The sequence below is a fragment of the Toxorhynchites rutilus genome, chromosome 2 (assembly GCF_029784135.1).
Source record: "Toxorhynchites rutilus septentrionalis strain SRP chromosome 2, ASM2978413v1, whole genome shotgun sequence".
NCBI classification, from domain to species: domain Eukaryota; kingdom Metazoa; phylum Arthropoda; class Insecta; order Diptera; family Culicidae; genus Toxorhynchites; species Toxorhynchites rutilus.
Window position 1 is genome coordinate 57,177,215 of NC_073745.1, and position 22,481 is coordinate 57,199,695.

Sequence of the window (22,481 nt, forward strand, 5' to 3'; positions counted from 1 at the left end):
ATGAAATGAACTCAGCGCACCTTACTTTAATCAATCTTATTAATAAAATGAACGTGTCCCTGCCCTTTTTGAAGAATGACAAACCGATATAAGAAAATCCGGATTTTCGTCATTATTGCCAGTCATTCCAACTTTGTGTAATTACACGATCATTTTTAATGTCATTCTGTTGAACTAATGAAATTAGCTATTGCTATGTAGCTATGCAGAACTATGCAGAATAACCGTGGATGACAATCATGCACAAATCATAATTTGTTGCATGCATTGTTTAGAGCAGGAGTTCTCAAACTCTTTTGGGCAAGAGACCCCTTTTCCAGAATTAAGTCATACCTTAGACCCCCATATTGAACTTGTTAAGAAATATTGGAAATATATTTTTATCAGCGTAACGCGTTTATTTCATTTTTCGACACTACTGTCATTCATTCGACGTCAAACAAACTTACATATGGTGTTCATTCATATTCATTCTGTTCTATCTGAACTTTCTTAAAAGTTCGAATCATGGGACTTCATTCACATTTATCCATTGCCATTGAATTGTCAGGAATATTGTGACTGTTCATTTTCAACATCCCGATAATAGTGTGATTTTCTGATTGAGACAGTACCTTGCTTATTTAGTTATTTCTGAAATTATTCCGAAATGGCATCGCAAATCGGTGGTTTAAGCGGAATTGTCAACAAAAGCGCAAGATCTGCACGCACATTCACAAAAATTTCTAAGGATTACATAGGAAGCATTCTGCAAAATCGAACCGACAAGCGAACTTCGTCCGCCATTCTAAAAGCACAGTTTGACCTGTCTGCGAAAAAAGCTCGAATTATTCTCAATGCGGTCGTGTCTTGAACACCATTTTCAATTTTTTTTTGTTTGAAGATGCGATCTTGCACCTCTGGTTTTTTTAACCTGATTTTCAAAACTGTTTAGTTTTCATCATAGAACTAAATAAACCTATACAATTTGACTCATATTCCGAACACTTCATTTTAAACACTAAATTTACTGATCATCAATGTTGTAAATAATTGAATAATGAAAACCCCGATATTCTTAGGATATACCCTTCCGTATAACAACATTTATAAGTATCAAAACAACATTGATGCTCGGTAATTTTAGTTTTTAAAATTAAGTGTTCGGAATTTGAGTCAAAACGGTACTTTTTTACTTCGGAATTGAAGTCTTTTGAAGCATTTCCGACAATTGGAATTCATATTCGTATTCACTATGTAAAATGATACCATTTTAATTGAGGAGGAAAACTTGCTTGCTTGAACAATTTAAAAATTCCTCTTCCTCGGCTTACACTATCGATTTCTTCACACTCCTCAGCGCTCATTTGTTGTCACTATTAAAATTTTCTGTGCTTCCTTATCCTCCTCGATGAATTTTACCGTTTTGTCAGTGTCCGAGAACGATGTTGATATTGAATGAACCGGTATATGAATATCAATGAATGACAAAACTAGGGATATTTCCTTTTGTTCACATTCCGTGAACGCAGAGCAGAACGAAAAAGAGAATGAACGAAACTGAATGAATCAACTGTGGGTGGCTTGCTGGGGTTGTGAGGTTTGGAGTTGGTTCATTTGCAGGTATCCCGAACGCAAAGATATAATGATCGAATGTGGTCTGAAATTCAGCTGAAATGATTGATGTGAAAGAGATATTTCCAAGCACTGGTCTTCATATATGTAGCAAAAATCAGTCCTTGGCACATATTTTCATCTTTCGTATATCGAACATACCCAAAAGGGCGAACACGAAATTATTGCGACACATTCAACAGGGCATAACTTTTTTACCATTGGGTAAAAATCAACCAAATTTTGCACACTTTCTCATTGATGTGTATTGTCTACATGCTGTCAAACTAGAAGTCGTGTTTTTCGATTCAACGAAAATGGAGGTGAACCAACGCGAGTCGAGAGAACAAATTCTTTCCAAACACCTGGAATTTCCTGATCTGTCGCACCGGCAGTTGGGAAAAATGTTGAACATTCACCATTCAACCGTCTCCAGAGTGTTGTAGCGGTTCCAGGAGCGGTTGACGTTGGACCACGGCAAAGGAGCTGGGAGAAAACCGGGACCGGAGAACAAAAAGACGGAGGGAAAGGTGAAGCGGATGATTAAAGCAAATCCCAACGTCTCAAGCCGTGATTTGGCTAAAAAGATCGGCATGTCGCAGAGCTACGTCCAGAATGCAAAGAAGAGAGCTGGACTACATACATACAAGGTACAGAACTTCCCAAACCGCGATGAGCGGCAACAATCGACGGCTATAACTCGGGCACGGAAGCTCTACGAGAAGATGTTGACAAAATATGGTTGCTGTGTGATGGACGACGAAACGAATATAAAAGCCGATTTTAAGCAAATTCCGGGGTTGGAGTTTTTCACCGGCAAGAGCATGTTCGATGTGGACGACAAATTTAAGAAGAAGAAAATGTCGAAGTTCGCCTCCAAATATCTCATTTGGCAGGCCATCTGCTCTTGCGGACTGAGGAGTGAGCCTTTCGTGACAAAGGGCACAGTAAATGGCGAGATCTACAAATCTGAGTGCCTCGAGAAGCGCTTTTGGCGTTCTTGCAGCAGCACGACGAAGCTCCGCTATTTTGGCCAGATTTGGCATCATGTCACTATTCTAAAAGTGTCCTGGAGTGGTATGAGGCCAATTCTGTCCATTTTGTTCCAAAGGACATGAGCCCGCCAAACTGTCCGGAGCTGCGCCCGGTGGAGCAGTACTGGGCAATAATGAAGCGGGAACTTCGGAAGAGCAAGAAGACAGTCAAAGACGAGAAGGACATGTTAAGAAAATGGAAAAAAAACTGAGAAACTGGTACCGGATGACACTGTAAAGACTTTGATGGAGGGCATCAAGCGAAAATGCGTTCAATTTTACACTCAAGGCTCCATCGATTAACTTTTCTTTTGATTTTTGAAGTAAATATATGTATAAAACTACCCTAAAATGTTGGTTTGATTCTAAATATTATAAGAGAATTGGCATGATATTTTCGGTGTCGCAATAATTTCGTGTTCGCCCTTTATCAACAGAGCTTCATTGTTGGGTTCATTGTAGACTCGTCCAGCTGTTGGTCTTTATTAAATTGAATATAATTTATCTCTCTTCGCGACTCATCTCAAGTTTCCTGAAATAATTAAAACAAAATTTTGTTACGCCATGCACATAGATGACCAAGCATTTTTTAAATTATTTTTCAATCACTTTATTTTAGTTCACTTCATTTAGCTATGTAAATACCTTGTAATCTCTTGAATTAAATTAGAAGTTGAGTACATTATAACTCTAGCTCCAACGTATTTCAAAACACATATGAAATTGTAACCTAAAGGCAAGCTTGTTATGCAGTAAAATATTAGGAGCATGTTTGGGCATGAATTTGATGGCGGCTTCCTTCGTGTTAAATCGCGTATATGTTTAAAATGCAGAGAAATGTTAAACATGCCTGAAGGATTCGTACGCTCAAACATATTATCTTGCACGAACCTGTTCACGGTTTTTCTACTTGTCGAATTTTTCATTTTCTGTTCTATGTACTTTTTTATTTTCATCTTGTGCGCACTCATCGTCTTGCTGAGATTTTAAAATGTACAGCAATAATATTGTCTACTAAGATATTAGTCATTCTCAGGGTTGCCACATATACAGAATATTCTGTATTTTACAGATTTTTCGCCAAATTTCAGATACACAATCTGTATACACAGAATTAAGCTAATTCTGCAAAGATATAGAATTAAAAGATATTTTTTCAAATTCAAATTTAAATGTTAAATTAACTACAGTTCACTTTCTCTGTCTACCTTCTTACTAATAAAATTTGTTTTTTATCGTTGCGTCATGAAGTTATGTACCTTGATTTACAAAAATGTTGAACCGTATGAAATGTCACCTCACTACTCCATTCCTGCTGAGGATGTTTTTGGGGCACTTTTTGATACTTCCACATTCATCAGCGTGTTTTGAGTGAATATTCTCGTTTTACAATGCCAACAAAACAAAGCTCTGAAATCAGTTGGTTTCCACAATGATGGACTTTATTTTGAAAGCAAAGAACTATGTATCGGCTCAAGGAGGAGCGTCAAGGATGAAATTGACGGAAAATTTAGGAAAAGCAAAGCTCAACAAAACCATGTGAAGGGCTTAGAATGAAAGGGGTGTAAGTGATTTGATCGTTTTCTCTACATCGACTCTCTCTTTTGTAAGTTATGACCATTCCCAGCTGTATTTGACAATGTGGAAAATAGGTCAGAACCTCATCTATCAGATTCTATAGCAAACTTAAATTGGAACGTTTTTGCAGTTGAGTTATTTACTAAACAAAATGTTGATGAAGAGAAATCGATCAAGTCACTTACACCCCTTGCATTCTGAGCCCCTCATGTATAATTACATCATACATTTATTATGAGAAAACTTTTTTATGATTTATTTTGTTGTATTGATACGACATAAGCAAACCATAAATAAGAACAATTCAAAATTTAAATAAACCTTCCTTTCCATTTTTTCGGTTAGATTTTGGATACAGATTTTTTTGTTAATAATAATAATTTTGTTAATAATAAAGACACATTTTTTTAGAAAATTTTACAGGATAAAATGTGGCAATCCTATTCATTCTTATAGCAGAGTGGTTCACGTAACACAACTTATGCAGCATCTTAAATATATCAAATAAGAACTTGTGTTATTTTATAGGGGTCAATGTTCAGACCCCGTCGACCCACAAAATAAATTTTCGTTTCTGTCGGGAAACCGAAATCGACCCCAAGGGGTCGATATCGACCACTTTGAGAAACCCTGGTTTAGAGAATACTTATTCAACAGAAAACAGATGCCTGTCGTCCTAATGAATTAAAGTACAGAACTAATGAACGAACCTCAACGAACCGCATATTCGACTGCAATATACGGTAAACCACAAAGTTTCCCAATGAGAATGACGACCTGTAAACAATCTAACATCATTAATATCTATTAATATTACCTTCACCAATGTAGTGAATAAAAATAAGTTTAAAAAATCCCGGACGTTGCTGGATTCAGGAAAGAGGAAACAGAATATCAATAGCAATATCAATATCTGTTATTCCCTATACTTATTTTGCTGTCAAGATGTCGGCAAAAATGATATAACACAAAAATAGACAGCGATAATGAGAAACTTATTAAGGAGTTCAACAACAACAAAAAAAAGTCAATAAATTATCCACATGTCGATCGTCCCATGTAACAAAAACAAGCAACAGGGTAACAGGATATCCCATCCGTACAAAACAACTGTCTGTTTCGAAACGCCGCAATAAACGTTCTATTCAATAGCGAGTTTTTTCGTCTGCAAGAATTTTCTTAATGATGCATAAAAAAAGGCAACCGGTACGAACATATTCTAAAACTTCTTTGTTGTGGGACACAAGAATCGGATCACGAGTAACACTTGGGAGGAGAAGTTTTAGGATGAATGATTGATTGAACAGAGGTTAGCTGTATAATGTACATGAAATTAATCCATTACCACTCATGCATGTTTTTATACAGCTAATCTCTTCAGCAAACATTATCTTCGGAATCGTTTATCCGATCATTTATTGCGTCCAAGCGGTAATAAATGAATATAATCAGAAAATTGTCCTAAACTAGTTCCCATTCGAGTACATTGATGGTATGTAGCATTGAATTAATCACACAAACGTATCGTTTCGCAGCAATACACGAAAAGCTGCCGTGCGAGAATGACTCCAATGCATCCCACACAACAAACGAGAAACCTTCGGCGCAAGCTTCGAGTTCTTTCACCGGGTTTTTTTTCCTTCTACCGCCCGGCTATCTTCAATAGTCGTCGCCCGGCTTCCAGCCCGCTGTAAGCTGTAGGCTTTCAGGATGATGAAGTCCAGTATGGAAGCCATCATAAAAGTGACCTTCAAACATTTTGTTATGAATGTAACTCCTTCATCCGTGAAACTGATTCATATCTTCTGAGAAACAGCGCAAATGAATATTTGACAGTGAGCTGATTAGTTCCAAGCCGGTGATTTGCCGACACAATGTATAAAAGAATAAACTTTCCTAGAATCTGACGCACTAAATAAATGTTTTTGACGTCCCTCTAAAAACTAAATAAAAATCGGTGGGATAATTACATTTAACGCCAGTGTACTGCTGACCAGGAACTAACGGCGCCGCCAGGAGAACAAAGAACACAATTCTTGCACCTAGAAGATTCATCATTCGGACACTTCGGCTAATTTATTCTTCTTCAAACACTCTCACGGTCTGCAGGACTATTGACACTTGAATCACGATTTATTACTCCGGTACCTTCCTATTAGCATACCACCACAGTTTGTAAAATGATCACAGATAAATTTTTAAGGTGTTCCACTACTCGATGAACTCGCAGTTCAGACTGCTTCAGACTACAACCTACTGGTGCTGGCGACGTGCAAATAATAACTGAGCAAGTTGCAATGCTGAAATCATGTTAAAATATAATCTTCCAGACTTCTGCGTGTCATAGTGCGGTCACTAGCGGCACCCAAACCGCTCTCCTCGTAGGTGTTCTCTCACCGAGTCGAGGTGTTCTCCCAGAAGAGCTCGCAAAATTCTCAGCCCGGCTGAGTCAGCCAGCTACTTTTGAGTGACTTGTGATTGATCTTATCAACACTGACCGGGGCGGCGAGCTCATCTGTGTGCTCGACCCGAGCGCGCTGCGCGCTAGGTGCAGGCTCTGCCCACATACGTTCCGCAAGGTCGCAGATCGGAAAAGGTTGCAATCAACAACATTCTATTAGGCTTGATGAGTATCTTTCAATGGATTCAGTTGGTGATAAATCTGCCCGAGTGAAGCCGGTCACAGCTGTTGCGGCGATGGCGTTTTCATTTATTGATACAGTGAACTATTGCTGGGAGAGTTTGTCGTTTGTGTTGTTCGCAGTTTTCGTTGCTGTTGAATTAGTAACTGGTAGTGTATTTCTAATATTCAATCAACTTAATTGATAGATTAGTACTACCTGGGCTGTAAGGTAAATCACGTTCTTGTGGTGCGTCTGGGCAATGGTGGCCCGAAAGCCTGACAAAGGAACCACAACGCCTTAGAGCTAAACGCACGAGTATCAAGTGGTTGAGGTAATTGGCGAACGACTGTCGACAGTAGGGTAACACGGGGTGATTTGGACCACCTCTTTATCTCAAAAATTACGGCTCTACTTGGATTTTTTATAATGGCATTTCCTTCTATTGTTGAACCGTATGTACCTGAAGTAAAAAAAAACTTTGGTAAAACTTCACAAGTAGAGGGAAACGGTAGCAGGAACACAGCAAGCACTTTGATCGTCAAAAAATGTGAGTTTTCCGATAGTGATTTAAGGTTTTCCCGCTAATTAAACAAACTTTTCGTGCATTGTGCAGTACAGTTCTGTTCGCCTACAGAAGAAGAACAATTTGATGTAGCGAAACTGTAAGTTTGATAACAATAAATGAAATTAATTGCATTTTAATTTTTGCATGTTGTGTGGGGTGACGTGGACACGTTTCTGTGGGGTGAATTGGTCCTACAGGTTTGAGGCTTTTCTTTGGTCTAATTGATTCCAGATGCCGCTGAATTACAAAAAGAGGATGGACAGACAACGTTGGAAGAAGGAGGAGCTTGAAAGAGCAACGCAGGTCATTGAGAGAAAACAAGTGTAGCTTAATATACAATGTGACATTTTTTATTTAGACCGTATTGGTTTGGAAATATAATATTAAGCGATTTGCTTATGTGGTCAAAATTCCCCCCTTTTCCCCTACTGGACAATTGTAGTTCTTTCGGTGCAGGATCAGTAAAGATCAGTTGTCATAAAAGTAAACTTCGTAAGTAGTTCTAACATTGGAAGAATTCTTGTGTTAGAGTTCTGAGTATCGTAAGAATTGTGTTGTTTATTATATACATAATGTTGTAAAAAAAATTGTCATTCTGAAAGATGAGCATGAAACTCAAAGCTTTTTAATCATTTCCAAAAGCTATTCGAATTCTTTATTCCAAGGTTTCATGAAGAATTCCCGATAAAAAGGTTCTTTCTATTATTTAATTTTGACGCTTCAAGGAATCAATTGATTTTAGCAAAAAATGTTTTAATACGAAAAAATGTAACTCTTAAGTCTAAATTCAGGGATAGGGTCCTAAGGGTCGCTTGCCGGCTACAATCTTTATCACGTCTGACCGTTTGAAGACGAGAGCTGACGACTCCTTCAGAGCCCGGTGGGCGATAACAGTGAAGGAAAAGGAGTAGTAGAAGAACACGATTATATTCCCTTGGTTGTACTGTAATTTGGGAGCAAATTGATCATTTTAAAAAAAATGTAAATATTTCCCAAATTTCTTTTCAATTTATACTCAATTATTTCTACGACCAGCATTGGAGCTAAGGACACAAAACGTTATGAAAATTATTGTTGAAAAATTTCCGCAAGCGTTAGTTTGGAAAAAAAATGTCGAAAATTTTAAAACATAGCTTTGGAGTGAAATTGATCAATCTATTTCTCACGATTTTCTAGTGTAATACACTGCATTTCACAATTATAGAACTATTAATTTTTTCCGAGTTTCCAAAGATATTTAAGGATTCGGATGAATTGAAGTATATAGTGTTGGACTTTTTTTTTTCCAAAATATATATTTTTATCAAGGCTCATATGGCGTTAGCCTCACGGGGCCGGGAGTTCAATACTTTGACAATTTTTCTTATTATCTATGTTAGTAATATGTAACCGATTACTCGCGGTTGGCTCGAGGTTAGTATTACAAGTGTTTTCGTAATTCGGATGTTGCTGTCTCCAATGCTCTGTACGTGTGCCCGACACGGGATACTTCCTATTGGGATGCAGCTGACCATTAATCAGCAACGCCCCCCTAGTCTGTACCTCATATCTAGCGTGATGCGTCTTTCTCGACTCGAGGAATCCAGGATAGAATGGTCACTAACCGGCGCAATCATCAGTTCATGTAGAGTTGTCATGAGCGGTACAACCTTTGGCTCTTGTTGAATGTTCAGTGGACTGCACAACCTTCGGCCCGTGCATCTGTAAAGAGTGTGTGTATGTATTGCCGCGACTAAGTAAAAGTTTATCGATCGGATGGGAGAGATATGAAACGGGGACACAAGGAAGGAAACATCATTAAACGATGATATCGGCGTTTCTGAGGAACAGGTATAGATGAAGCAGAAGATCAGGATCCCGGCTACCTAAGATATCCCGAACGGGGATATCCGATTGTCTGCCTTGTGCTCTCAGTGCTCTAGAGAGCTGAGAGCGAGCAGCATGGAACCGGATACACGTCCAGACAACATGCTCGATGTCGTGGTAGCCATCGCCACAATCACAAAGATTGTTTGCTGCGAGCCCAATGCGATAGAGATGCGCGTTTAGGTTGTAGTGATTGGACATAAGCCGAGATATCACGCGAATGAAATCACGACCTACATTCAATCCCTTGAACCATGCACTCGTCGAGACCTTAGGGTTAATCGTGTGTAACCAACGACCGAACTCATCTCCACTCCACATGCGCTGCCAACTTACGAGCGTGTACTGACGAGGAATGTGGAAAAATTCATTATAAGCAATTTGCCTTTCAAAAAGTGTGCCTTCTAAAGCGCCCACCTTAGCTAGCGAGTCCGCTTTCTCATTCCCCGGAATCGAGCAATGAGAGGGAACCCATGCTAAGGTAATCTTGAATAATTTTTCGACCAAAACACTCAATAGTTGTCTTATTCTTGTTAGGAAATAAGATGAGCGTTTATCAACTTTCATTGAGCGGATTGCCTCTAATGAGCTGAGACTGTCTGAAAAAATAAAATAGTGGTCGATGGGCAATGTTTCAATGATCCCCAGTGCGTAGTATATCGCACCCAGTTCAGCGACATACACGGAACAAGGATCTTGAATTTTCATTGAAGATGCCGAAGCCAGTGGACCCGTTTATGAATGAACCGTCAGTAAAGAACATTTTATCAGATCTAACTTTACCCCCATATTCTGCCGAAAATATCGGCGGAATAGAATCAGAGCGTAGATGATCTGGGATTCCATGGATTTTTTGTCGCATGGACAGATAAAAAATGACAGAGGAATTGCAGAAGTAAGGGAAGCAAACTTGGTTGGAGATGCCTGGTGAAGGGTGCACTTCATGGGTAAGGTACTCATGGTATAAAGACATAAAACTTGACTGAGGAATCAGTTGGAGTAGATTTTCGAAGTTATCAATCACCAATGGATTCATGATCTTGCAACGGATGAGAAATCTGTAGGATAATTCTGTGAACCGAAGAGTAAGCGGGGATACTCCTGCCAAAACTTCGAGATTCATCGTATGTGTCGAATGCATAACAATCTTCATTTTAAAGACTGGCCATTTGAACTTTATTGTTGCGTTCAGGCGCGAAACTTTCCAAAAACAAAAATTCCAGTGTTTCATAACTATAGAACCAGATGGAAAAACACTCACTCCTTTACAAAATCAACATCAGTTTCAAAGAATTACATTAAGTTTATAATTGATAGATCATCTTCAGTTCCCAATCAGTTCAAATAACCCATTGGGTGTGGTTTTGAGCAAACTGCGCAATGTTGTAGTGTGTATTTCGTTCTACGCAAGTGATACTGCTCGTTTAAGCTCCTCAAATCATTCATACTACTTGTAAGCTGCATCTACTATTCATCCGATCACTCTTGATAAGTTCCTGACAGGGTTTTGATTTGGTAAACAATCTGACCAGTCCAGAATCTGATGCCCCTATTCATTCAACCATGCTATAACCTTCCAGATTTTATGAATTGATGCCAAATTACCCAATTATCACGTGGTTTTTGATCCAAAAACAGAAGTAGACGATTCTGAAGTACTTCGTTGCACTTCGGACTGTACATTGGTGTTGATGAAAAGCTCTCTGAACTAGGCCGTTTTGAAAATATTATCCTCAAACCATAAAACTGTCGCCTGCAAGGTTACCAGTTGAAAAACTATATGACACGTTCCGTAAATCCTTCCATTATGAACAAATTCTATTCAAGTTGTATTCATTTTTAACAGAGAAGTTCTCCAGATATAGTGAAACCCATGGGATCAGCTTTCACATTAGTTTTTGGAGCCGCAGCTTTCGAAATGAGATTTTTATGGTTTAGGGAGAAATTTCTCAAAATGGCCTGGTTTAGGGAGGTTACCATCAACACGAATGAACAGTTAGAAGTGCAAAGAAGTTCTTCAGAATCATTTACTGCTGTTTTTACATATCAAACAATGGTATAATTGGGTAATTTGGCATCAATTCATAAAATCCGGAAAGTCAAGTTTATTGAATAGGGGCTTCAGATTCTCAGATTGTCAGATTGTCAGCTTGTTTACCAGATCAGAAACCTATCAAGAACTCATGAGGAGTGATCGTACGAAGATGCATATTACAAGCAGTATGAATGATTTGAAGAGCTAAAAAAAAAGGATCAACTGATACAAACTACAACATTGCGCAGCTTGGTCAAAATCACCCGAATGGATTATTTGAACTGATGAAGAACTAAAGATGACCTACGAATTAGAAACTTATTGTAATTCATGTTAAATTAACGTTAATTCTGTAAAGGAGTGAAAGTTTTTCCATCTGGTTCTATAGTTATCAAACACTGGAATTTTTGTTTTTTGAATGATTCTCGCCTGAACACAACAATAAAGTGTCACAAATGTTACTGGACAAATGTACAGTAATTTAAATGAAGATAGTTGTTATATCCTACACTATAAACTTCAATTCATCCGACTTCTTACATATCTCTGGAAACTCAGAAAAAATGAGTAGTTCTATAGTTGTGAAACACAGTGTATGCACTGATTTCTTTGCCTACGTTCATTCAAATAATAATTCAAAGGTTTGAATATACGAAATTCTGATTCAATCCACCTAAAAATGTAGTCGTGCCTTCCTCATATCTCGATTAGAAGCTTGATTTGCAGGTCATATGAAATCCGGCCAGGTTATCCTTATGTGGCCGAAAACTCTTGAAATGATCAACAATATGCTAGAGTTTTGGTTGTGGCCAAAAAGAGGTCGCTTCCTTCGGAAACCTGATCCGGAACCTATCCAGGTTAGATAAATGAGGTCACATACACTCTGTCCAACTTCTATAAGACCAGGTGATGATCTTGCTGCTTTGTGTCATTGTAAACAAACAATGCTTCAATTTATATTCTAGTTTGTAGGTATTGGTGACTACCATACATTGCATGATTTCCATATGTGTGTGTGCAAGCGCTGAACGTAAACGAATGATTTTGTATTTTTCAGGTGTCAAGTTTCTATAAGACCAGTTACATTTTCCGTTGTTTTAGTTTGTTTGATCAATAAATCAGGAAAATTCAGAAGGGAAAAGAGCTCACGGAGAGAGAAGAGAGACAAATCAATGCTTTTCATCAAGAAAATATTGCTATCAGAGGAATTGCTCGTCGGATTGGATGATCCCATCAAGTAGTGCTCAGTTATTTAGCTAATCCTCAAGGATACGATAAGAAGGAGAGAGCTTCACGTAAACCGAAGTTCTCTGACCGGGATAAGCGGGGAATAGCTAGAACAGCTTCGAATACTTCAAAATCGCATATGCAAATAAAGCAGTATTTCGATTAAAATATTGCTCGGGTGACAATTCGTCAAGGTTTGGTAAAAAATCTTCACATAAAGAGGGCTTAAAGGTTAAAGCTCCTCATCTTACACCATCTCACATCGGAAGACGTCTGTGTTTTGCCAAAGCTCACAGGAACCGATAGTGGGACATGGTATGTAATGACAAAAATGTTTCCGAAAGAATACATTTTGCTATATACCATAACGAAAAGTTCTTCAATATTATCTTCACAGACGAAAAAAAGTTCAATTTGGATGGTCCTGATGGTTTCAACGGATACTGGCATGATTTACGGAAGAAGGAACAGTATTTTTCAACCAGGAATTTTGGTGGAGGCTCGTGCAAGTTTGGTCGGAATTCTGTCCAACCGGAAAGCTCAAGATAGCTTTCAATTCATTCAAGGATTACATACATATTCTGGAATCCTTTCTCCTACCGTTTTTGCGTGGATATCGTTACAAAAAATCACATTCCAGCAAAACAATGCTACTATTCATACCAACAAGGAAACTAAACAATGGATTAAGGATCAAAAACTTAATTTTTGGGACTGGCCGGTTCGCTCTCCAGACTTGAATCTTGTTAAAAATCTTAGGGGGATTTTTGTACGTAGAATCTACACTGAGGGAAAGTGGTACCCCACTATTGAAGAGCTCAAGGTCGCAATTTCGGAAACAAGCAAAAATGTCGAGAAATCCGTTCAGCAGAATTTGGTAAATGGTATTCCAACACGAATTTTTCAGGTTTTTGGCCGAAATGGCAAGGTGGCAAATTATTGACATGTAAATCAGTCGATCGCTTTGAATTTTTCATTGATAATACCAATGAATTTTGAAATGATCTTATAGAAACTGGACAACTGAAATTATCATATTTAAGCACAATAAATAGACAAACGAATCTTTCGAACGAAATTGGCGTTAAATATACCTTATTCTAAGCATTCAACAATATATGAATGTATCTTGTTGAAATTCTAACTGTTTGTGTTGCAACGAAATAAAATCAGGGTGGTCTTATAGAAGTTGGACAGAGTGTAGGTTACAATTGGACTGATGACATCGCTTTTCCAACTGTTGCGGATGAATAGTTGAGATCAGTTCTTGCACCAAATTTCTTCTTGGAAGTTCGAGTCATTTTAAACGAAAATAAAACTTTTGGTTTGGTTTAAACAACACTCAAAGATTTTCCGAACGCAGGATGAAAAATGAAATAAACAGTATGGTTACTTCTGAAGCTGATTAATATTAATGATACTGTTTGAGTAGAGAGTTCCTAGTTAAAGCATATTAGGATAAAGCAATTTAGGTTAATTGGTTAAATAAAAATGTTATGCTGTTTTTGTAAAACTGATTTTTCTAACAGTTTGTATACTTTTTGACCTCGTAAACAATCGGCTGGGTATGAGTTTATATGTTTAGCGTCTAACAATATATTTTTCATTTGTTGAGAATATGTTTCTTCGCCATGCTTAAAAATGGGAACGAAAATGCTGTTCGGAAAAATATTAATTTTTATGCAATTTAATGAGCGATTCATTGGAAACCATTGACAAACAGTATCTTCAAAAGATTATTGAACATAATCCCTCCAAAAATTAATGCTTTTTTTCAGTAGTACGTTTGACAATTTCACCCCGGTGATCAATTTGCCCCCGGATGACGGTACATACAACATTTTATATCTCTTTATTTTTGCAGCTATCTATTTCCTGTCCACATGTCCCTATTTCTTCTTGTGGAGTTGCTCAGCTTGTCAAGCTAAGAATAATCTAATACGTAAAGAAGGCCCGATGAACGGGTGTACGGGTCAAAATAACTATTGAAATTTAACACTCCAAGAATCAACTGATTCGCTCGGCGGCTCAGAAGGAAAAAATCGAGTCGGTTTTGTTTCGTGAATTCGAAACCTATCGAATATTCTAGAATACTTTTTTCTGTCCTTTTTCCTTACTGCTTCCGGTTTCACGAATATTGTTCGTGACCACCTGGTGGAAACAATTTTTTTTTTCTCTGTCTAGTTGACAACCCAGTTCGATAACTTTAGGCCAACTGGATAGTGTACCACGGTGGTTCAAGCCTCGGAGTTCTATGACAATTTAAAAAAATAGATCGATTTACGGTTCTTCTGAATATACAAAAGGACCTTTCCATAATGCCACAGAGCCCAACAAACTAGTTCAGGAACTGCCCATTTACTTAAGTAAGTCCTGTTTGTGGAATACCCAGTAATTGTATAATAAATTCGGAATGTTTATTAAAATGAAAACATTATTTAAAAAACATTCCATTTTGGTCGTATCAGCTATCTGAGCGGTTTTTATTGTATTGTGCATTCGCATGTACTGTATAATGTATTGTGGGGAGAATCCGTCTTTGAGAAGGTTACAAATGGTATTGAGCATGTGAACAACACAATCGGACCACCAAGTGAGCAAAATCCATACCCGTAGGACTAATTGCCTGGTGTTGACAAAGGTGAAAAAAATCGGTTTGTTTGGTTTGAATGAAATCGCGAGTTTTTCTTCGAATACCTTGCACTGTTTTTTAGTCACTCGATTAGTCAAAATGACCGGCCAATTCATGCTACCATCTCTTCATATCTTCAGCAACCCTTTCCAGCTCTCTTTCTCTCTCAGTTCTCTTTCGACCCTTTCTCTCAGTCACTCTTTCCAGCTTCCGTATAACAATTGCCCGATATTTCTCGATTCGGAGAACTTGTACTAGACAAATCTGGCACATAGGATATTTGTTTTATTTTATGCATGATAGCATGCGTTTTTTCAGACAATTGCGCTTCTTCATAAGATTAACATATCTGATTTGTAACGAAAACCACGGTTTTTCAGTCGCAGCAAAATATATCTTGCAATAAAAAACGACTACAATTAATGATTACGAAAATAAAATCCCTTTTTTGTCGCAAGTTCAATATTTTTTGACAAAAGGCTCATTAGTTTCAATTTGATATGTCGATTATTCAAAGTAGTTCAGTGGTTCAAAAGTTATAATTTTTTGAGAAAAGTCATTTTTGGGAAAAAATGGAAAAAAATATTTTTTCAGGCCACCCTAAAATGTAAATGGGCACCCTAACAAAAAAATAAAAAAATACGAGTCTAATGTTTAGTGATTAAGAAAAAAATTACCACTTTTGACGAAAATCTGAGAAATACTATATCGTTTTGGCATGGAATGGCTGCTATTCAATACGACATTGGCGACACTTAGAATTCGAATTTCGATGAAACTTTTATTTCAAATTAAAGTTTGGGTTATGCCATTATGTGTGAAATACAACATCATTCAAATGTCCACCTAGGGCTTCCTCGCACACCTTGATCCGGAACAAGCAATTTTCGATGACTTTTCGGCACATATGGGGCGGTATCTCGGTCATAACTTCACGAATGTTGTCTTTCAAATGTTCAACAGTTTGCGGAGAGTTGGCATAGACACGGTCTTTCGTATAACCCCACAAAAAAAAGTCTAGCGGGTTCAAATCGCATGATCTGGACGGCCAATTGGCATCACCAAAACGCGAAATTATGCGTCCCTCAAATTTCGTTCGCAATATGGCCTTGTTCGGTCGTGTTGTGTGGCACGTGGCGCCGTCCTGCTGAAACCACATGTCATCCGTATCCATATCTTCAATTAGTGGCAAAAAAAATCGGTTAACATGCGGCCATAGCGCTCACCAGACCATAATGCGCACCAAACAGTGACTTTTGGAGGATGCAATGGCCTCTCATCAATCACGTGTGGATTTTCTGAGCCCCATATACGGAAATTTTGGGTGTTCACATAGCCACCGAGCTCGAAATGAGCTTCATCAAAATTTCAAAATTTGATGCGAAATTCAGCATTTTGCTGCTGTTGTTCGTTCACCCAATCGACGTATGTCCGACGCATTCCATAGTCACCACACTCTAATTTTTGTACCAGTTGGACTTTATATGGATGTAGGTGCAAGTCCAAATGCAAAATTCGCCACAATGATGTGTTTGACAAGCCCAATTGCTGAGCACGCCGTGGAATCGAAACATTCGGGTCATCCTCCACACTGGCAGCAACAGCAGCAATATTTTCGGCCGAACGCACATTACGATGATGCACAGGTTTCACAATATCCGCTACGGATCCAGTTTGTTCGAATTTACGCACTACATTAGCGATTGTGTGCTCTGTAGGCCGTCCATGACGACCAAAATCCTTCCGTAATGCTCGAAAAACATTTGCCGGTTTTTCATCATTCTTATAGTATAATTTAACAAAATTAACACGTTGTGCGATGCTAAAACGATCCATATTGAAAAATGGCAGACATTCAACTAACGATATGACGCTTTGGTTGACAGCTATGTCAAACGGTTGTCAGCGCAGGGCTGTATACTTTCGGAAGCCCGAAATGGAAAACCCTGTACTTGTGGATCTTCTGCTTGGAAAAGTTTGAAAAAAGTGAGTGAATGACCCCGTAACTAGCTTTGCGCAGTGGCGATATCATAACCATCGAGGTTCATTCGAGGTGTGATTATTGCTAGTTGAACACTAAAAAACCCCGAGGCAAAAGTTTCTGTTGATTACTAAGAACAAAAGTAAACAAGTCACACTGATAAAATAGCGATCTAATGACACCGATACAAAAACCTTACTTCTTTTGACGATCTTTCCGGCCAAAGAAAGAAATTCATGAAAATAATATCTCTCAAAAATGCACATACGCTATCATACTGAAATGTCTTCACATATTTCATAATGTCTTCAAAATGTCTTCACAAAATCAAATGTCCTCACGGTAAGTCAAATGTCTTCAAAATGAAGACATGTCTTCAAACCCTGCCGATTAGTTTGACGATGACAGCTAAATTGACGGTACAATGATACACTTTTTTTTTTTTTTTTTTTTTTTTTTTTTTCTTTATTATAGTGACTTTCAACACATTTCGGCTGGTTCGTCACTTTTACTTCCATTTTTGGAAGAATGTCGGGAGTGAGAATTGAACTCGTGATCTCTGCGTGAGAGGTATGGATGTTACCACTACGCCAGATCGCCTCCTAATGATACACTTATTCGAGGTATATCTAACCCGAATAAATTCAGCATGTGTAAACGCTGGGGAATTTCTCATTGGTGAGGATACAAAATTGCCTTTCATCATTGTTTAATCCGCTGGACCCACCGTTAGTACGGATTTGATACCTGTATTCTCATCTTGTAAGTAAATGGAAATACCTAAACCTCGGTTATTTCCTTGGCTTTCCGACCATCATTTAACTCTCACTCCTCTAAATTGAAAATGAGGCATGTAACGATTGTTAAGGGATTTTCAATGCATAAAACGCAAAAACGTCATAGTGATATATGTTATACTGTATACTATTAGACGGGATTTTTCAGCTAATTTGCTACCTAAAACACAAAAAATGGAGATAGTAAAATACATCGAGTTAGGGAAAATATCGAGATACAGAACATCGAGTTAGGGAGAGTTGACTATAATTATTACGATTCTTTACGGGCTATTTTTTTTATCCCATTTATTTATTTAAGGCTCATTAGCATTTTAGCTGTAACAGAGCCGAATTTTAATCGTGTACATGTCACATGGTTATCATATCTATAATTAGCACATTACACAGTTGCCATTCGCCAGTATTCCTTCTATACCATTACATATGGTACATTCACACAGTAGCCATTTAGGCGTAAGGGTATTCTTTCTGTTCTTCCATTATCCAGTTGGACCACCGGACAGCGGAGACAGTTGTTTGATCATTGTTGAGTTATTTATAGAACAGTAGCCCGATGTGTCTGGCAGAGCAGAGCAGTTGTATGGATGAATCGATCTTATTTCGACCGTGGATCGATCTCCATCGCTGATGATTGTTGCGTGGACGTAGTTATTCTGTAACAACACAAAGATGGTCAATGAGGGCCCTGAGTTTTGAACTCACGATCGATCGCTTACTAAGCGAACGCGCAACCAATGTGGCTACGGAGACCCCCATACGGGCTATTTAAAGTTAAGAATATACCGAAAGAAGAGTCATCCTTCTTGACCTATTCAGCCAAATTGAATAAACAAGAAAAAAAACAGACGAACGATCGATTAGTATTTCTGTTTTATCAATAGTGATTTTTATGTACATTTATGAACATCGATATAGGAAAGTCAGAGAATGTAGAGTTGTTCGTGGCTAAGTTTGAATATCTATATGATTTTTTCAACTATTTACTACTGAAAATAAACAGGATTAATAATTAACGGTTCCGAATTCGGCTTCCCCTTACAACCTTTAAACTTATACAACCGCAATAAAAAAAAATTGTGTATAATTCGACGTATAATATGCATAATTCTTTGGAACTCTTCGTCTTTTTCCAACGAAACCAATAAACGTTTATTCTTTTAACCACGGAATTATCGTACGCACAATTTAGGTAGTTTCATCGCACCTGGAAAGGCACGACCGAATATAAAAGTTTTGCTTCCGAAATAGGCCGTGGAGGTGTGAATTCGATAATCGCGGAACGTTATCGAATGATGATCAACGTGCGCTAAGCTGTTGACATAACGTTTGCGACACGCTTGATGATTTCCGTATGAGTGACACATCTATCGGTCATTGCTATTTTGCCTTTTTTTATCTTCTAGACATCTGTGAATGTTTAAAAACAGAGTCATTATTTCATGCTCGAAGTGGTGGGATGGAAAGTAGGGCTTTCATCACGTTCTGTTAATATGTTGGAGCAACAATTTGTTTTCAATTCAATTAAAGTTTGAATAAAGCACTTTTTGAAACATTTTTTTTAAATTACAGCGGTATAGCCTAGCTTCTATTATAACTATCTTTACAAAATAAGAATCAAATCATGCCTCTTCAACGCAGGCAATCGTTCTGTGTTGTGTTATTTTTTTTACGATCAGCTTCTTGCAGAGCAATAATGACTGCTGTATATCATTACGGTATGACATCATAAATCTCGCCCCCTGGAAAGAAGTGCTGCTACTCCATTCCGGCGACGATCGAACCAAGCATTCTGCATTCATTTCTTGAACTCTACAATGACTTGGCGTGATTCCCACGCATTTTGAAAGAGTTATCTGTTTCATACTATCTAGTGCGATGACTATTTAATAGACCTTGAGGTCTTTCTCTCAAAACATTCATGCGAAACTCCCCCTTAATCCGCAAAGAAGCACCGCTAATCGAATAACCTTGGCCGTCGAATGGCTGATTTTATAATTGCTAATGCGGAGTTAGAGGTATAAATTATAACGTTTATTTAATTCATCTGCAAAAAACTGAAAAGAAACAGTCAGAAGCTGCCGTTTGTGAGTCACTGCTGCGCCCAGCATGGCCTGTCACGAATCAAATGTTCCAACGAAGTGCATAATAATGAAGTTAATCTTCCAAAGCTCAAATGGTTCAAATTTATAGGTTTTTCTTGTCGTCTTTGTTGTTAATTGACTATAAGATAAATATTAATTCGCACCATTAGATGCCGTAAGGCGTTTGTGATGGATGGTGTACAGGAACAGTGATTATTGAAATGAGTGCTTTCATGAGAATAGTGAGAATAGTATATTCAATAGTTGTTTAAAAAAAACAACTATAATTTCTCTCACTACAAACGGTTGAGTTCCGCTTAACAAATCAACTTTTATTCATAGAATGGAATTTGAAGAGTTCATAATATACACTTTGAATGAATGCTATTTTTGATATTATCACATCGAGTGGATATTCAATTTTATTTGAGGAAATAGTTAACATATATTAGGCTGTCAAAAAAGTCCTGCGGTATTTCCGCGAGGTGTCGTTGTAAGCGCGTAGTTCTAGTTGTATTCATTGTATCGAGTCATACTATAACTAGTTGGAAAGGTATTTTTGCGCGCTACAGTGTTTTGTTTGGTTAAGTCGTTCGTGAGTTATAGTGTCGCAAATATGGAGCAAAATAAAGAGAAAATCCGACATATTTTACAGTACTACTATGACAAAGACAAAAATGCATCTCAAGCTGCCAATAAAGTTTGTGCAGTTTATGGACCCGATACAGTTTCCATTTCCACCGCACAACGATGGTTTCAACGTTTTCGTTCTGGTGTAGAGGTCGTCGAAGATGCGCCACGCTCCGGAAGGCCTGTCGTCGAAAATTGCGACAAAATCGCTGAATTAGCCGAGAAAGACCGGCATAGTAGCAGCCGTAGCATCGGCCAAGAGCTGGGGATAAGTCATCAAACCGTTATTAACCATTTGAAGAAGCTTGTATTCATAAAGAAGCTCGATGTATGGGTGCCACACACGTTGACGCAAAAAAACATCTTTGACCGTATCGACGCATGTGAATCGCTGCTGAATCGCAACAAAATCGACCCGTTTCTGAAGCGGATGGTGACTGGCGATGAAAAGTGGGTCACATACGACAACGTGAAGCGCAAACGGTCGTGGTCGAAGCCCGCTGAAACGGCTCAGACGGTGGCCAAGCCCTCATTAACGGCCAGGAAGGTTCTGCTGTGTGTTTGGTGGGATTGTCAAGGAATAATCTATTATGAGCTGCCTCCCTATGGCCAAACGCTCAATTCGGACCTGTACTGCCAACAACTGGACCGCTTGAAGGTAGCACTCATGAAGAAGAGGCCATCTTTGATAAACATAGGCCGCATTGTCTTCCATCAGGACAACGCCAGGCCACACACATCTTTGGTGACGCGCCAGAAGCTCCGGGAGCTCGGATGGGAGGTTCTTTTGCATCCGCCGTATAGTCCGGACCTTGCACCAAGTGTCTACCACCTGTTTTTGTCCATGGCGAACGAGCTAGGTAGTCAGAAGTTAGCCACAAAAGAGGCCTGTGAAAATTGGCTATCCGAGTTTTTTGCCAATAAGGAAGCGAGCTTCTATAACAGGGGTATTATGAAGTTGGCATCTCGTTGGGAACAAGTCATCGAACAAAACGGCGCATATTTGACTTAAAACAGATGATTGTAACTAATTTTATGAACAAATGATAAATTTAAAAAAAAACCGCAGGACTTTTTTGACAGCCTAATATAAGTAATAGCGCTCTCGAATATTATACATTATTATTATAAAGTTATTTTCCTTTGAATTAGATTTCTTTTTCAACTTGCGCAACTCTGCTTTCTACTATTTCTGTTATCCTCTTCTGACAGTTCTCTTTCATCCGTATTCTGCCAATGTACGGAAGAGTTCGTTAACATTCCCCTGCCCGTGTAGTTGCAGTACGCTTGAGACCTCATCTTACAGAGTATCTCGAATGACCAACAGTGCTAACTTGATTGCTGGTAGACTCATCGCTCCTTTCGTTGTATACACTACTGCTCGTCTAACTAGCCCGCCCTATTTCTCCATGACGTCCATAATGCGACCCCGAATCCAACCGTTTCTATACCCTTCGACTACTACAACCACCAGATCTCCGAGTTCCAACGGTATCACCGGATGGAACCATTTGGTGCACCGAGTCAGCATCGGCAAATGTTCTCGGAACCAGCGTCTCCGGAATGTATCAACTAGGTATTGCACCATATTCCAGCTAACCCGTAAAGTTTCAGAATCTCTGGCCAGGATCCAAAATGGTCGCCTTCCGTTCCATAAAAAAGGTAGTGATTCGGCGTCAGTGCCTCTTGTGACCTCATGTGAGTGGTCTCGAATTTACCACCGATTCAGATTCAAGCACTACCGTTTCCAGGACCTCATCACTGTGATGATGCGGATGATCCGCAATCGCCGCCATTGCTGTCTTCAACGATCTGACCATACGCTTGGTGTCGCA

At 38.6% G+C, this 22,481-nt stretch overlaps 1 protein-coding gene and 1 pseudogene across 2 annotated transcripts in view; one reads left to right on the plus strand and one right to left on the minus strand.

Moving 5' to 3' along the window:
• The window catches only part of LOC129769341 (nascent polypeptide-associated complex subunit alpha, muscle-specific form-like), a 58,997-nt gene extending 52,495 nt beyond the window's left edge, over nt 1-6,502 (minus strand). For both annotated transcript variants that reach the window (XM_055771551.1, XM_055771550.1), the window contains exon 1: nt 6,176-6,502. In XM_055771551.1, the coding sequence (XP_055627526.1) occupies nt 6,176-6,263 (88 nt within the window). In that variant the 5' untranslated portion in view covers nt 6,264-6,502. The remainder of the gene's footprint in view (nt 1-6,175) is intronic.
• Nucleotides 6,503-17,162: 10,660 nt separating this feature from the next.
• LOC129772165 (U4 spliceosomal RNA) lies at nt 17,163-17,281 on the plus strand (annotated as a pseudogene).
• The last annotated feature ends 5,200 nt before the right edge of the window (nt 17,282-22,481 follow it).